Consider the following 17909-nt stretch of genomic DNA (forward strand, 5'->3'; position numbering starts at 1 on the left):
CCAGTTTCTCTAATCTCTCACTGTACGGCAATTCCTCCAGCCTCTTAACGATTTTAGTCGCTCTTCTCTGGACCCTTTCGAGTAGTACTGTGTCCTTCTTCATGTACGGTGACCAGTGCTGGACGCAGTATTCCAGGTGAGGGTGTAACATGGCTCGGTACAGCGGCATGTTAACCTTCTCTGATCTGTTCGTGATCCCCTTCTTAATTATTCCTAGCATTCTGTTCGCCCTTTTCGCTGCCACCACGCATTGCGCGGACAGCTTCATTGACTTGTCAACCAGTACTCCCAAGTCTCTTTCCTGGGAGATCTCTCCAAGTACTGCACCGGACATCCTGTATTCGTGTATAAGATTTTTGTTACTGACATGCATCACCTTAAACCTCATTTGCCATGTCACAGCCCATTTCTCAAGCGTGTTTATGTCATGTTGCAGGTCTTTGCAATCCTCCTGCATCTTCACTACTCTGAATAACTTTGTATTGTCTGCAAATTTAATCACCTCATTCGTCGTATCAATTTCCAGGTCGTTTATAAATATGTTGAAGAGCGCGGGTCCAAGCACCGAACCCTGTGCCACTCCACTCGTGACAATTTTCAAGTCCGAGTATTGTCCATTTACCCCTGCTCTCTGTTTCCTATCCGCCAGCCAGATTTTAATCTATGTGAGTATTTCATCCTCGATTCCATGGCTCACAATTTTTCAAAGTAGCGTTCATGCGGAACCTTGCCAAACGCCTTCTGAAAATCCAGATATACGATGTCGAGCGGGTCACCCTAGTCTATCTGCCTGTTTACTCCCTCGAAGAAGTACAGCAAATTCATCAAGCAAGATCTTCCTTTGCTGAAGCCATGCTGGCTGGTCCTCATCAGATTGTGTCCGTCAAGGTGATCAATGATGCGGTCCTTTATCAGCGCCTCTACCATCTTTCCCGGTACCAAGGTCAGACTCACCTGTCTGTAGTTTCTTGGATCTCCCCTCAAATCTTTCTTGAAGATCGGTGTAACATTTGCCAGTCTTCCGGAATCCTTCCTGATTTGATCAACAGATTGGCTATTAGTTGAGCTATAGCCCCTTTCAGTTCCTTGATTACCCTCGGATGGATGCCATCCGGTCCTGGGGATTTATCATATTTAAGCCTATCAATCTGCCTGCATACCTCTTCTAGACTGACTGGATGGACCGTACAGGTCTTTGTCTGCCGTTATTTACTATGCTACTTTAGTTTCACCGTTGTTACAATTACCCATACATAGTTTAAAGAACTTTAAATAAATAACTCAAATTTAATTCTTTGTTGGTCTGCAATTTTATAATTTGAATTATAATGTGCCGCGAAAGACATTTGCTCCATTTAGTGCCAGAGCTAATACTATTGTAATGCCTTATATCAAGGAATAAGCCAAAAAGAACTTAGATTACAAATCATTCAAAATAACGCCATTAAACTTCTATTCAAAGCCAAAATATTTGCCACCAAACCCCCCCCCCTCCCAGTTAGCGCTCATTGGCTACCTCTCTCATATCGACTAATTTACAAACTACTACTTCTAACTTTCAAATCAAGAATGACACAATCCCCAGATTTATCGACAGATTAATCACTCCTTACAGTCCTATTAGATCATTACGTTCAAGTAATCAAAACCTACTAGCAGTCCCGTCATCGCGTCATAATTTATATGATATGACAAGGAAATCAGTCTTCTCTGTGACTGCTCCATCACTGTGGAACACAATGCCCACGTTCCTTCTTGAAGAACCCTCTTTAAATAAGTTCAAATCCAATCTAAAATTTTCTTGTTCAAGGATGCCTTTGATCTTTAACCACACCTACATATTTCCTCTTAGATTTCATTAACCCTCCATTTGACGTATTACTTTTCTATCGATTAATGTATTTCACCCTCTCCTTCCCTCTTATCTCTTAAGTATGTATTGGTGATTGGTGTCTACATGTATATTGTGTACCCCTAGCATAACATAACACCAGATTTCTAGACCGCATATTCATTGGTTCAATGCGGTTTACAAAAGTTTATCAAATTAATACAATGAAGCGATTAGTTCAGGAATTTTGATAAAAGGAAAGAACATAAGAAATGCCTTCACCGGATCAGACCTTAGGTCCATCTAGACCGGCGACCCGCGCACGTGGAGGCTAAGCTAGGTGTTCCCTGATGAATACCTTGTTTATCCGTATCCCTCAATGTGATTCGCAAGAAGGTGTGCATCCAACTTGCCCTTTCCGTTGTTTTCTAAACTATTCATAAGAACAAGCTGTAAGCAATTGGTATCGAAAATCTTTATCATAATGAGTTGCTTGATATGCTAAGGTATGTTCAAGATAAAGCTTACTTTTGTATCCCTTAACTGATGGGAAAACAAAATGAGGATGTGACTTTCTTCTGTTCTTGCGGGGCACTATATAAAATCTATCGACTAGATAAGAGGGAGCTAAGCCAAAAGCAACTTTATAGTATAGGCATTCCAGCTTAAAGATGACACGGGCCTCCACGGGAAGCCAATGCAACTCGCGATAAAAAGGTGTCAAATGATACTATTTCTTCAAGCCATAAATCAGTCTAACTACGGTATTCCGAATCAGTTTTAACCTGGTCATATTTTTCTTAGTGCTTGACAGATAAATGATGTTACAATAGACAAGATGACTCAGCAGTAATGACTGGATTTTTTTTTTTAACTACATACACCGGTTAGATATTTGATAATACGGGGACCATTGGCTAGTTACTCTAATGATCAGATATCTTAGCACATGGATAGAATATATAGGGGGTTAGGGAGGGTAATTCAATTTACTTTATTTGGTTGTAAGAATATTGACAAAAAAAGGGTTATTTACTTATGATATAAGAATATTTGAATGTAATTCAAGTGTTATGAAAAAATTGTATTTTAATATGTAATTTCACTTGATGTAAGAAATGAAAAGGAATAAAGATTTACAAAAAAAAAAAAAATGATATTTGATAAGCAGGATATCAAATTTTAAATAAACTCGAAAAAGTTTGAGAGACTCTGCAGTAAATATACATGAACTACAAGGTTGTCCTACTCAGGTGACCAGCAGAAAAGAAAGATGGACAGGAAAACAGTTAACGGCATAATTCAAATGAACTGTAACCAATCAGATGAATGTTTGGGGGGGCTCCCGGCTGTTAACAGAAGAGGTTCCTACCATACCAGAGCTTGTCGAGCTGGTGCTGTCAGTCCCACAGCACAGAAGCCACTTCCGCAGCATGGAAAAGGCCTGTAGGTTCAGCCATTGATCCTCTGTGTAGTGGTGGCCTATGGAGAGCACTGTGAAGAAGTCGGTGGCAACTGCTCCATCCACCTCAGTGATGGGCCCAGGCTGTGGGGGAATAGAAGCAAATGACAGCAGTGACCTCCTGCCGCGCTACTTTAGAAATTCAAACACATAGCAAGAACTGCAGCATCACAGCTATTCACTCCTGGTTCTCATTAGGAGTTTTCATATAATGAATACATATATCGCCACCTACCAGCTTGGTTCTGGGACTGGAGAAAAAGCCCCCAGATGGCTGGCCAATCCCTTGATGTATGCTCGCATACCTCAGCCAGTCTACCAGCTTTTTATTAATTAGATTGGTCTGATCTAAAAGGGAAAGCAAAGAAATTTAAAGGAATGTCCCCTCCTTTCCAATCTCTTATCATCATCTGCAGACCATAACTCCCACTATCTAACCAACAAATCCACATGCTGGGACCATATGGTGATGACTAGCAAAACCCCAAAAACTGAGAATCTAAAAAACAAACAATAAATACCAACAACGTAGAGTAAACTTGTACAAAGTTAACCTGATGAAGGGCCTCATACATCAGGGACATGACTCAAATTTCTTTCATGTCCTTTCTGAGGTGGTGTATTCATCATTGGTCATATTCACATTTTCTAATTATTCCTATTAGGCTGAATTTTTTTCTTCTTGGAGCCGCACACAATCGATATAATTAAGCTCGCAGGCAAAAGTTTGGCTGAATTATATCGATCATGTGCAGCTCCAAGAAGAACTTTAATAAAGAGATGTGGATTTGATACACTGAAGAGGTAGTATGGCCCCTGACGAAACCGAGGCGTAAAACGGTCGAGTAGCCATCGGGCTAAAGTTAAGTGCTTCTTCCATTCTTTTTAATTTTCACATCATAATCAAAAAATTCAGCCTAATAGGAATAATGTGAATAGGACCAATGATGAATACACCACCCCAGGAAGGACATGAAAGAAATTTGAGTAATGTCCCAGGTGTAAGAGGTCCTTTATCTGGTTAACTTTGTACAAGTTTACTCTTTATATTGGTGATGACTAGCAAAACTCACAAGAAAGGTCCTCCAGGACAGACCTCTCAGATGCTGTTCCATTCACCTCCCCTCTTGCACTTACCGTCACTCAGGCTCGCTGGGAAAACACTGGTGAGTTTAGAAAGGACTGGGAGGAGGTGTCGTAAACTCTGGCCCTTGGGAAGTCTACTTTCCATCATTTTTACAATACGATTTCCAATAGCGAGTGCTTTATTATTACAGCCCTGGGTACAAAACAAAGTATAGATTCACACAGCTTGAATAATCCTATGCACATTTTCAGTGCAATAGAAATAAGAATTGTTAAATGGGTTAGTAGTGTAAATTCTCTACCTTCTTTGCTATCCCTGATTTCGAAAGAAACTAAAGAACTGCCTTTTTGAGAACATAAACTCCATCGATGCTTAACACGTTTGCTCTTCCAAGGCAACCTACACAGCATTTCACCCTTCCAGAAACCACAAGAGCTCCCTCCCCAAACTTTACATAACATAGTCGCACCAATCTACTTGTATCTAACTCAACTGGAATGCGCTCCCGAGAGAGGTGGTGGAGAGGAAAACGGTGACGGAGCTCAAAAAAGCGTGGGATGAACACAGAGGCCCTGATTCTCTAAAAGTGCGTCCCGATTTTAGGCAGCTGTAGACGTCCTACAGCTGTCTAATCAGCCAATCGGGATGCACGTTTTTTTTTAAAAAATGCTCCCCAGGCAGGCCTGAAGGCGCCTCCGGGAGCCTAGGGAGACCCGCAAGATGCCTAAGCTCGTCTAAGGGCCTTAGGCGGGCCTTAGGCTGAACCTAGGCGGCCCTACGCGTCTCCCTAGTAGATGAGAAGCTTAAAAATGTAGGCCAGCAAAATGCTGGTCTACATTGTAAGTAGACGCGGCCGCTATACTTATCGCGGCAAGGGATCTCTCTGCCGCTATAAGTATAGCGGGCCGTGGCCCCTGACTGATCACTGGCAGGAGGGTGCCCAAACCCTCCTGCCCGAAGACGCACCCCCCTCCCCGACACTACCGACCCCCCCCCCCCCGACACTACCGACCGCCCCCCCCCCCGACATTACCGATCCCCCCCCCCCGACAATATCGGTCGCTGGCAGGAGGGTGCCCAATCCCTCCTGCCCGAAGACGCACCCCCCCCCCCCCGGCGCTAACAACCCCCACTCCACCAAACCTGTTCTTACAGATGGGTCTTGCACGTCGAGCAAGCAGGCACGCCTCGTCGAAATGAGGCGGGCCCGCCCCTTCCCGGCCCATCCCGCTGAAGCCTAAGGCCTGATTGGCCCAGGCTCTAGAAGCCTGGACCAATCAGACCTTAGGCATAGCGGGTCCGCCCATCCCCACTTAATTTAAGGCCCCGGTAGAAGGAGCCAGGGCCGATGGCAACTCCTGGCTCGTTTCCAAGCCTTTTTGACAATTTTCTTCGGGTAGCCCCTATCACAAAATTTATGGTACATAATATTAGCTTGATTAGTGAAATCTTCCTCCTGAGAACAAATACGTCTTATTCTTAAAAACTGCCCCGTTGGTATGCTATTGCTCAATATGCGCGGGTGAAAACTCTGATATTGAAGTAACGTATTTCTATCGGTGGTCTTTGTGTGGAGACTGGTGACGAGGCGATTCTGATGTTTAATCAATGTAATATCCAAAAATGAGATTGATTCTCTACTGAACACATATGTAAATTTAATATTTGGATCACATAAATTAATTTCTGAAAAAAATAAATGTAACTGTGCCTCGTCACCAGTCCACACAAAAAGAACATTATCGATAAAGCGTTTCCACAATTTGATGTATTTATAATATTTGGACCTATACACAAATGTACTTTCAAATCTGGCCATGTATAAACAGTAGGAAATCAATCTCATTTTTGGATATTACATTGATTAAACATCAGAATCGCCTCGTCACCAGTCTCCACACAAAGACCACCGATAGAAATACGTTACTTCAATATCAGAGTTTTCACCCGCGCATATTGAGGAATAGCATACCAACGGGGCAGTTTTTAAGAATAAGACGTATTTGTTCTCAGGAGGAAGATTTCACTAATCAAGCTAATATTATGTACCATAAATTTTGTGATAGGGGCTACCCGAAGAAAATTGTCAAAAAGGCTTGGAAACGAGCCAGGAGTTGCCATCGGCCCTGGCTCCTTCTACCGGGGCCACAAAATCAAGAATCACAAATAGCTTGCGTATTACCCTATAGTTCAAGAAGTAATCAGATAAAAAACATTATTTTAAAACATTGGTCAGTGTTACAAGTCCATAGGGGGTTAAGAGATAACCCAAAGTTTGCGTTCAGTAGATCTAGCAACCTAGGTGAACAGCTTAAATACCGTAAATATAAACATAACCATGAGCACAGACAGTTATCACCACATTGTAAATGTGGTCATTGTTGCAATTGTAAATATATAATGGAGCAAGATCAGATAGAAATTCCGCATTCTAACGGAAAACAATTTAAGCTGTCATCAGGTACTAACTGCGAGTCATCAGGGGTGATATATTGTATCAAGTGTCCATGTAACAAACTGTATATTGGCCAGACGAGCCGGATGATAAAGACCCGTATAACGGAGCATCTAAGCAATATCTGATGTGCCCGGGTGACTGCTCCACTTGTAGCCCATTGGTTACAGGAATGTCACGCAGTAGATTCTTTGCGGTACACAGTTTTATTACACCTTGGAGATTATCAGGGTAATATAAGTAAAATATTGCATTATAAGGAACAACGCTTCATATTTAACTGGAGAACATCTACAGCCACAGGTTTAAATATGGAAGTAGAATGGATCGCTTTGTAAATGATTCACTTCCGGTTTAGAGGGAGATATTCTGGTTAGGGTAATAGGTAATTGGATACGATGTATAAAAGTGGGGTCAGGTAGAGAGACGTGCTGGTATTGCTTGTCCTCCCCATGAGAGAGAGCCGATTAATAGGTATGAAAGAATATATGAAATATTTAATTATATATAACAAATGTTTAAATTTATGGTGTATTAGAATAGAGTTCGTGAGTTGTAATAGCATTTAGTAATTCATGTTTTATATTGCTTTTATGCTCCTAGTACCCCTCCTGACGAAAAAATTCTCAAAACTCGAGTTGGGGGGTAAAGGTAACCCGAAGGAGTTTAAAGCACAGCACTCTAGCACTTTTTGCACCAGGTCACTTTTACTCAGTGGTTATAAACAAAATTCAATTCAAAGAAAGACTATAAATGAACGTTTAGAAGATCTTTGTATAACCACTGAAGGTTGTCACTCACGCACAAATGATTACAATGTTGAAGTACTTTATGTATGTATGAAAGAAAAAGAAAAACATTTTAAAGAAAAAGAATAAAGCTGAGATTTTAGATAATTACTCAGCCTAACCAAGCCAAGAAAACTTACAAATTATTCCACATATTCAACTTCTAAGTTCAACACACTTGGCACACCTCCGAATCACTCAAAAATCGTCACCCTTTCAAATTCTTTTTAAGGTTTGGAAACAGAAAACAGTCAGATGGAGCAAGATCTGGTGAGTAGGGTGGATGGTCTATGCTACGGAAATCCCAACTGCGTCAAAACATCCACTGTTTGCCAGCCTTGTGAGCAGTTGCATTGTCTTGCAAAAAGAACTCCTTTCCGCAGCTTCCCTCTCCTTTTTTCTTTCAAAGCCTCTTTTAATCAGCATAGCAAGTTATAGTAGTATTCTGCATTAACTCTTTGGTCCCTTGGGAAATAGTCAGTCATTACAACCCCTTTCTGATCCCAAAACACTGTGGCCATAACTTCTCCTGCTGACTTTTGAGTCTTAAATTCCCTAGGCCTTGAAAAACCTGAGTGCCGCCATTGCATGGACCACTGTTAAGAACATAAGAATTGCCGCTGCTGGGTCAGACCATACGTCCATCGTGCCCAGTCCGCTCACACGGCGGCCCTCTGGTCAAAGACCAGCGCCCTAACTGAGAATAGCCCTACCTGCGTACATTCTGGTTCAGCAGGATCATAGTGGTGTTACCATGTTTCATCAACAGTAACTAGTCATTCCAAAAAGTTGGCACAAGATCACTGAAAATGCTGCAAAATAAACTTGGAAGTGTTCACTAGATGTCGTTTCTCGGTAGCATTTAAACATTTGAGCACCCGCTTGGCTGAGATCTTCTGCATGCCCAGCTGCTCATCGATTATCAGTAGTATCTCAACAATTGTTTTAGCCAATAATCTGCCAAAATCAGATCATGGACATGGTTAACAATTTAAGGACTTGACACCATTGGAGGCCCCCCCCCCAGACTTTACTGCATCTTCCGAATCAAAATCTCCATGCTGAAAGCGTGCACACCGCTTCTTCACTGTGGAGTATGATGGGCATTTGTGATTCATGGATTTCCTTAGGAGTTTTCTTCTGCAGGAGTCCCACTTGAAAATTCCACACTTTTCTTTTTATTTTTTTTTTTTTAAGTTTTTTTTATTGAATTTTTTTTTTCCATTTAACAACAAGTGTCATAAATTTTCATACAATTATCTTAACAATACACTTGATATTTTTATAATATATTTTATATATAACATTTCTTGTCTTATTTTTCTTATGGTTTTATATATCATATAATTGTAATTATTTTTCTTATAAAGTTATACAATATATATATTGTAATGATTTTATCAATTATTATTTAAATATGAACCTTTTCCCCCTCCCTTTATTAAGTTATTTTCATGTAAGAATATCATCTATTATAATATTTTATTTATAATATATGATAAAGAGAATAATTCCCTCCCCTTAACCCCTCTCCCCCTCCTTCTTTATACTATTTTCTTATCATGGGAAAATGAAATTCAAATATTGCAATATTCTGTTAATGGTCCCCAAATTTTCTTGAACTTATTCATATATCCTTTTTGTGTTGCAAATGCATGTTCCATCTTATATATATGGCAAACTGAGTTCCACCAGAAATTATAGTTCAATCTGTCCCAATTTTTCCAATTACGTGTAATTTGCTGTATTGCTATTCCAGTCATTATAAATAAAAGTTTGTTGTTATTTGATGAGATTTGACTATGGGCTCTCATTGTAGTACCAAATAGAATTGTATCATATAAAATTCCACACTTTTCGTCGACATGGTTCAACCAATGATCTGAGACAATGTCAAAACATAGCAATACGATTCTGCAACTTGGCACTTTGCAAAATAAAATAACACACTTTTCAGCTACAGTGGCAAAATAGCGCTCAGAATTTAGAAAGTTGGTTGGGTTGAGAACTTTTCAGCACCCCAGATGTCTACCCAAAATGTTAGGAAGTTTTTATTATGCTATTAAAATCTTACTTTAAGTTGTACTTTGTTGACAGTACTACAAATGAACGTAGCAATTAATAAATGTGGGGTTCAATTCTTACCTGTGCCAATAAGATTGAAAACACCAAGCTCAGTAGTTTTGTGTCATAAATCTGGTCACATGATAAGGTGAAAGGGTCATAAGGAGACACTTCTCTCAAGATGGCTGTGCACAGTACTTGAACTTGCAGCGAGACCTTTGGCGCACACAAAACCCTCTGCAAAAGCTCCAGAAACATCCTTTCCAATCTACAAGGGAAAGAACCATCAACACAGCAGAAAAACACAAGTGCTGGTATCTAACCATTTGGTTTTGTTTTTTTTAAATAAATAGCATTAAACAAAGAAAACTCAAACATGGGGATATCTTTTTTACTGGACTAGCTTTTGAGAAGTCTTCAGAGGAGTGAAGAGACTGTTTTGTTACACTAAGTTTAAATATGACAGAAACAACAAATACAAGCTTGCGTGCAGTATTGGAAGCAAGTTACAAATTCCATCTTACAAAGGAAAAGATTTCCTCAATGTGGAATGTGTTACACTGGGAAAGAAATGGGGGAATTATGGATGCTTAACTGGAATAAATAAAAAAAAATCTAAACCCTATCAGATAAAATAATGTTATACCAGTGGAGATTAGGGTTTTGATTATTGCACAAACTGCATGTCAGAATATGAAAAAAAGATGGTCCGTGGGGTGGTGGAATTAGAGAATGACACGGTGGCAGTTTAGCCGCGGGTAACCCGCCGAAATGGGGAACGAAAACTAGCAGTCGCTGTGACGACGGGGACAAGGCCATTCACCGCCCCGTGGAGCAGTGAATTGTCTTGTCCCCGCAGTGAGGCATGAAGGATCGCGCGGTCCCCGCAGCCCACACCCGCCTGCCCAATCGATCCTAGTGATTAGCCAGCTCTCTCCCTTCTCCTCACCTTAGTTTGTAGGTTTTCTTTTTCGACGACCCGCACGCTATCAAAGAGCAGCGCACCCGCTGCTGCTCAGTTTCGATCTTCTGCTCCGACGCAACCGGAAACAGGAAGTTGCAGCAGAGCAAAAGATTGAACACTGAGCAGCCGCGCGTGCGCGGCTCTTTGGGAAAGCATGCAGGTCGCCGAAAAAGAAAGCCTGCAAACTAAGGTGAGGAGAAGGGAGAGAGCTGGCTAAACACTAGGATCGATTGGGCAGGCGGGTGGGGGCTGCGGGGACCGTGCGATCGCCCGTGTTCCCTGCTCAAACTGGAAGGAGGGAGTGAAAGGGAAAAGGATTCTGGGCCAAGGGGATGAAGATGGAAAGAAAAACCCACAGCAGGAAAGAAAGGGAAGAACAGGCAGGTGAGCCAGATGCTAGAAGCAGGGGGGGGGGGGAAGAAAGAGGGAAAAAAGCTAGATGGGGTTGAAAAGAAGAGACACACTGGTATGGAAGAGGAAGATAGGGGAAATCTGGACACAGGAAGGTAACAGAAAGAGGGGAAATTATGTGCATGGGGCATAGGGACAGAGACATAAAGGGGACATGCCATGGGGATGGTATATGGACACAGGGGGGGGCAATGGCAGATACATAGGGGAGATATTAGAAATGGGGAAAATAGGAGCACAGAAGCGAGATGGTTTGTGGGGATGGGACAGGGACCGAGCTCGCAGGCTCCAGTGGCTTGCACAAATTACATTGTAACGTGCCATGAAAATAAGAGGGAGGAAGGTAGATAGATAGGCCACGCGAGAGGAGCTGAAGGGTGGTAGAAAGGAGCAGATGGTAAAGGAGGGAGGGAAGGGTGGTGGTGGAAAGGAATAGGACAGACACTGAAGGAGGGTGGAGAGGAACAGACCCTGAAGGGAAATGTGGAAGACAGAGTGGGAAGAAGACAGATGCCAGACTATGGGGGAGCGGAGGGAAGAAGATGGGTGCTAGACCAATTGGGGGGGGGGGTGAAGGGAGTGGCACAGTAACAGCAAATGGAAGACGCAGAGAGAAGACACACAGTGGATGGAAGGAATTGAATGAGAAGATGTGGAAAGCAGAAACCAGACAACAAAGGTAGAAAAAAAAAATTCTATTTATTTATTTATTTTTTTGCTTTAGGATAAAGTAGTATATTAGTTGTGTTGATAAAAATTTATAAACAAAGCCATGCCAGCTGAACATCTCTTTCTTTAGTTCAGCAGCAGGAACTTTGATTTATAAGAAAGGAATAAGCTAAATATTACAGTACTAAGGCTTATATGGATGCAGCGGGTACGGGGCGGTGAATGGGATGGCAGTGGCAGTGACGGGGCGGTGAAAGGGATGGCGGTGACGGGGCGGTGAAGGGAACGGCGGTGACGGGGCGGTGCAGAAGATGGTGGGCCGGGGGCGGTGACGGGGACAGATTTTTTTCCCCGTGTCATTCTCTAGGTGGAATTTTCTAGCTGGCAAAAAAACAAATAATAGTAGCATTCCATTCTACCGATCCAGGACAAGCTGTGGCTTCCCTCATGTTTGTCTCAAGAGCAGTTTATGGACATTTCCTCCAGAACTTGTGCAAACCTTTTTTTTTTAAACAAGCTATACTAACCACTCTTATGACCTCCTCTGGCAATGCATTCCATCTGACTCAGTTCACATACAAGAACTGAGCACGTATGGGATGTTGGCAGAGCCGATTAACACTATAGTGGACTCTAGGCAAACATATATATGTGGGCCATCTACCAGAATTTCCCCGTCTCCCTGATTTACTTCTTTCTCATCCTTACCCCCTCCTCCCAACATTTATTTTTCCAGAATAGCAGAGAAAGCGGATATGGTAGCAATAATACTTTGTGGGTGAGTAAGAGGACCAGGCAAGTATGTGCCTGAAATGAAGAGGCTTAATGGTTAGAGCCGGAAAACTGCCAAGTTAACCAGTTCCAGAAGCTAGTCCTAGATTAGGGGTTACAAATAGCACACATTGGATCGGGATGCAAGTTCAACAACCAGACTGGGCAAAAATGTCTGCCTCCTAAAACTGGGAAACTTAGCAAATCGGCAGTAGCGAGTCAAGAACCAAAGAAGTTGTGCAAGTCATTTTCACCCTCCATTGCCTCTGGTACAAACTAAAGGTGCCAAGAGACAAATGAAAGCAGCAAAAATAAAACAAAACATAACTTTCTTTGGTGTTCAGAAAAGATGTAGACAGAGAGAAGGCAGTATTAGGATAGTTCAAATGAATTTGTCCAGGAAACTTAATAGCTAGCTAGGTAAATTTCCCGGGCTGAAAATGTCTCTTTATTTAGTATGCACAGAGGTACATTTGCAGCTCTGTTTATATGACACAAAAATATATACAAGTGCATGCATCTCCACCCCATCATGCAAAGTTCTTTCCTACACGCTGCAGCAGACCTTTCACACTTTCAACAATCCCATTTCCCCAGAATACTCACTAGTTCTACAGCTTTCTCCAAAATTCCATACACGGCTTTGCCCCCTTCTTCCTATAACTAGAAGCCTCCCCCATTGTCAGGATCCTACCACCTTCTGTGCACTGGAGTGGGGGGGGGGGAAGCACTGGAAAGCTATACAAGGCTAAATTGTGAAAAATATCAAGATTCTTTAGCCATCCTGCTGACTTTAAGCCTGGTATTTTACAAAATTTGTGAATCAAAAAAAAATAAAAAAATCCAGACAGTTGGGAATCTAATGCTCCCAAATCCTCAGTACATCTGACACAGCCCCCCTAAACTTTTGGGCCTGAGGCTTACTTTACCTATGTCTTAAGCCAGATAATAGATGTAAAATCTCCTTAGCTATTATGTCCGTTGGAGCTGTTGCCACTTTAAAATAAAACTGAGAATCAGAAAACTGGCGGTAAACGAAGTGTTCTTCACCACTACGGCACCCCCCCCCCCTTTGTTCGCTTGCTGTATAGTTATGGATGGATCAGTTCTTAGGAGGTCTAATACTTTTTGTTCCTCCCTAGACAAATTATGATACATCTTTTTATGAATTAAATCCACCCCTTCGACTATCTATTCTGAAAATAAATAAATAAATAAAGAGAAACCTAGTCAAATGCATTTCAGTTTAGGGCCCACACTGCTCCTTGTGACACTTAGGGCTCCTTTTACTAAGCTGCGGTAGTGTTATTAGCGCGTGCTAACTATGCGAAAATACTAACGCCAGCTCTATGGAGGCGTTAGCGTCTAGCGCAGCTTAGTAAAAGGAGCTCATAATCCACATTGCCCCACAGGGCCAGATAGGGAAAATGCTTGAGTACCTGAATAATTTGCAATCCGCATAGAATTGTAGGATAAGCGGAATATAAATTATTTAAGACATCAGGGATTTACTTCCACTGCTTTCAATGGAAGTAAAACCCAGCTGTGTCAAATCTGTCCTCCTTTTTCAGGTTGTGCTAAACCAATATCATCAGGGTACAGTCGTATCTAACAACTAAAAATACAAATAACGTACTGTGTACTAAATTTAGCAAGAAAAACCTCATTCACACTTTCTCATTGAAAATAAAGCAAACAAGACAGAAATCAAAATATACACAAAAACATGGAGAAAACAGACCTCATACACGGACAGCCAGGACTCTACAGTACCCTAAGCCAGTGATTCCCAACCCTGTCCTGGAGGAACACCAGGCCAATCGGGTTTTCAGGCTAGCCCTAATGAATATGCATGAGAGAGATTTGCATATGATGGAAGTGATAGGCATGCAAATTTGCTTCATGCATATTCATTAGGGCTAGCCTGAAAACCCAATTGGCCTGGTGTTCCTCCAGGACAGGGTTGGGAACCACTGCCCTAAGCTATCCATATCATCAGTGGTCTGAAAAAACTCCATACATATATATCATCAATTTTTCATTCTTTCTTATCAGTATCAAAATCTTTTTTCTGTCCTTATGTAGAATGAGAGGTTAAATCTGCCAAAATATTATAACAATGGCAACAGTTCTGAGCAAGAAGTAGTTCATATAAAGAGGTCTAAAGAACTGTATGAAAGAGCATCTGAGAAATGCTACTTGAAGATAAGTTTGCTCTGCCTGTTTATATCACATTTCACTAGACCTCTTTAAATGAACTTGTTACTACTTTTTGCTCAGAACTGTTGCCATTGTTATAACATTTTGGCAGAATTAACCTCTCATTCTACATAAGGACAGAAAAAAGATTTTGATACTGATAAGAAAGAATGAAAAATTGATGATATATATGTATGGAGTTTTTCAGACCAGTGATGATATGGTGATGGGACAAAAGCGCACGAGACTTCAGCGTGCCAACATTGCAGCGCCGACAATTCGGTGTAAAACACCAGCGCGCCACCTAAAAAGTGACTTTTAAAGAGCTCCGACAGGAGGTGTGTGTGGAGGAAATCCCCCCACTTTACTTCAGACTGTTCGCGCTCCCGTTGAGGGATGTGTGTGTGTGTGTGGGGGGGGGGGGGTGCAACCCCCATTATAGAGAAAACTTAACTTTTTCCTTAAAAAAATTGGGAAAAAGTTATGTTTACTCTATAATGGATGGTTCCAATCCCCCCCCCCCCAACGGCAGCGTGAAGAGTATGAAGTAAACTGGGGGGGGGGGGGTTCCCCACTCACACCCTACATCAGAACTCTTTAAAAGTCACTCTTTAGGCAGCACGCTGGTGTCTTGCGCTGAATTGTTGGCGCTGCAATGTCGGCGTACGAATGACTATGAACCAATGATACGGATAGCTTAGGGCAGTGGTTCCCAACCCTGTCCTGGAGGAACACCAGGCCAATTGGGTTTTCAGGCTAGCCCTAATGAATATGCATGAAGCAAATTTGCATGCCTATCACTTCCATCATATGCAAATCTCTCTCATGCATATTCATTAGGGCTAGCCTGAAAACCCGATTGGCCTGGTGTTCCTCCAGGACAGGGTTGGGAATCACTGGCTTAGGGTACTGCATGTCCGTGTATGAAGTCTGCTTTCTCCATGTTTTTGTCTATATTTTGATTTCTGTCTTATTTGCTTTATTTTCAAGGAGAAAGTGGGAATGAGGCTTTTCTTGCTAATTTTAGTACACAGTAGGTTATTTGCATTTTTACTCCTTTTTCAGGTGCCATATGGTAACCAGTTGGACTCGGACAGACTGGGGCGGGGGGAGGGGAGGGAAGCAGCCGATCGGGGCTCACTCACTTCTTGCCGTACTTGGTGGCGGAGGCGACGAGGTAAAGCCTTTGCAGGTTATCGACTGTTTCGCTGCCCAGCTCCAGCTGCTGAAGGAAACCGGCGATCCTGGCGCAGAACTTCTGCAGCTCCTCGTCCTGGATCTCCCTAGGGAAGAGAAAGAGAGACGATCAGGGACAGGCTCGGGGGGGGGGCAACTCCTTCCCGTTCCCCGTGCACACCTGGCCTGTCGAAGGTAGTTGTCCGCCCCCGCTGTAAACATCTCGCCCGAAAGCCGCCGGCAAAGCGGCTTGCTTTCCTCCAACCGGTTTACTTCCGTCCCCTTCTGCTGACGTCAGAAATTGGGCGGCGGCCACACGTGCCTTGGCGTGGTGGCGGACGCTGGCGGCGCTTTAGGGCCGGAGTGCGGCTGCGCCTGGTCTGCGGGGCGGGGCCCGGGGGCGGGACTTAAGTGCAACTCGCGAGCCGCAGAATGCAAACGAAGCTCTAGGTTCACTTCATTCTATTACACTTATAGAGTTACTGTAGTAAAAGAGCATAGATAGAATTAAAACAAACAGTAGGGATAAAGGTACTACCTTTAAAAAAAAAATTGGATTTAGTGCATTGTTTGATTAGTTTTCGAAGATGACCCTTCCGATCAGAAAGGGTAACTTACTGATTGCTAGGTATTTCCATTGCAGAAGGGCAGGCAGACACTCCCTCTCTTCAGTGCAATGACTGCAGTGGGGGCAGCGCTTCCAACCACAGCCACCCAGCAGGAAATCAAAGCCCACTCTAAAATAACTTGGAACACCCTGCTGGCTTACTAATTTCTGGCTTTTCACATTAAAAATATGTAAATGAAATTCGTTATTGGATGAAAAATGTCTAATTATGTGTAAATGTGGCCAGAAAAAGTAGACGTGCAGGAGAGGTATAGGAAATTGAAATTAATGTATTGATCTTGAAAGCTTAAGCCAGTTTAAAGTGCCTCTGAAAACCTACTTTGTAAAAATTAGACATTTTACTTGATTTTTGCTCATTACTCTTAGCTTGTTTGACAAGGCCATCTATGTATAAGGCCATTTTTTTGAAAATTATCATGACAGATGACATTTTGAATTTTTATTTATTGTATAATTTTCTTACACTTCCTCAAGGCTAAGGTTGGTGACAAAGTAGCATGTCACATCTTTTTATTCGGTTAATTTGAGTTTAATATTTTATCTTAAAAAAAGGGATTGCCTTTATTCATTTTATTTAATTCTACATATTATCACCAACAGTGCAGTGTTTCAACCCCCTCTCCCCTCCCCCCCCAACAGCACTGTTTAATATCAGAAACCAGTTAATACCAAGTTAAAAAAATAAAAAGCTTGCTTTAAAGCCTTCAGGCCATTTGTAGCTTGAAAGCGCCGACACTGCATGTATGGGCATCTATATTTAGGTTGCCATTATTAACACGCCCAAGGTCCAGCACCCAAGAAGAAACAAACCCTGAAACAATGGTACCTATATTACATCTTAGGAACACCAGGTAAACGAGCATAACCTGGAAATCTGAAAGACTGAGAATTATTGTATTTTCAACATATGAACCTTCCCCCCTCCTCTGAAGAATGCCTCTGCTGCAGAGCAGGAGCAACTGCACGAACGTGTCTTTAGATCATAGAAGTCAACTTTTCAAAATTATCGGGGGTGTTAAACCCTAAGGAAATTACCTCTCGCTGGACATAGTCAAGGAGTTTGTTCAATATTTGGGGTGCTTGAGTACCCATAGAGCTGGCTCCTATGACATAGAGCAAAAATAGTTTGGAGACCTATCTCAAAGGGGTAACTGATGAGTGAAAGACCCTGCTTGCAGCAGAGCTTGTATGGAGTGTTTCAGATTGGCAGGAAAGACAGAACAGAGTGAAGCCCACCAAGTGTACAAAAGGAGTTGCATGAAGAGATTGGGGAATATAATGAAAGTGTTCTTAAATTGACTATCACAAAGAGCTTTGAAAACCGTGTCAGCATTCTGATAAAAGTGAACCATAAATAATTGTGCATTAACACTACTGTACAATCAATTTTCAAATAAAGTTCCA

At 42.1% G+C, this 17909-nt stretch overlaps 1 protein-coding gene across 3 annotated transcripts in view; it reads right to left on the bottom strand.

Moving 5' to 3' along the window:
• AP5Z1 (adaptor related protein complex 5 subunit zeta 1) overlaps positions 1-16217 on the bottom strand; it is a 44153-nt gene extending 27936 nt beyond the window's left edge. For 2 of the 3 annotated variants that reach the window (XM_033914736.1, XM_033914735.1), the window contains exons 1-6: positions 16059-16217; positions 15847-15984; positions 9769-9955; positions 4431-4572; positions 3529-3641; positions 3209-3377 (exon numbers count right to left, since the gene is read on the bottom strand). In XM_033914736.1, coding sequence (XP_033770627.1) covers positions 3209-3377; positions 3529-3641; positions 4431-4572; positions 9769-9955; positions 15847-15984; positions 16059-16099 — 790 coding nt within the window. In that variant the 5' untranslated portion in view covers positions 16100-16217. The remainder of the gene's footprint in view (positions 1-3208; positions 3378-3528; positions 3642-4430; positions 4573-9768; positions 9956-15846; positions 15985-16058) is intronic. The other variant, XM_033914737.1, reaches the window with a different exon arrangement.
• Between the last annotated feature and the right edge of the window lie 1692 nt (positions 16218-17909).

Source organism: Geotrypetes seraphini, chromosome 11 (genome assembly GCF_902459505.1).
Source record: "Geotrypetes seraphini chromosome 11, aGeoSer1.1, whole genome shotgun sequence".
NCBI classification, from domain to species: Eukaryota; Metazoa; Chordata; class Amphibia; order Gymnophiona; family Dermophiidae; genus Geotrypetes; species Geotrypetes seraphini.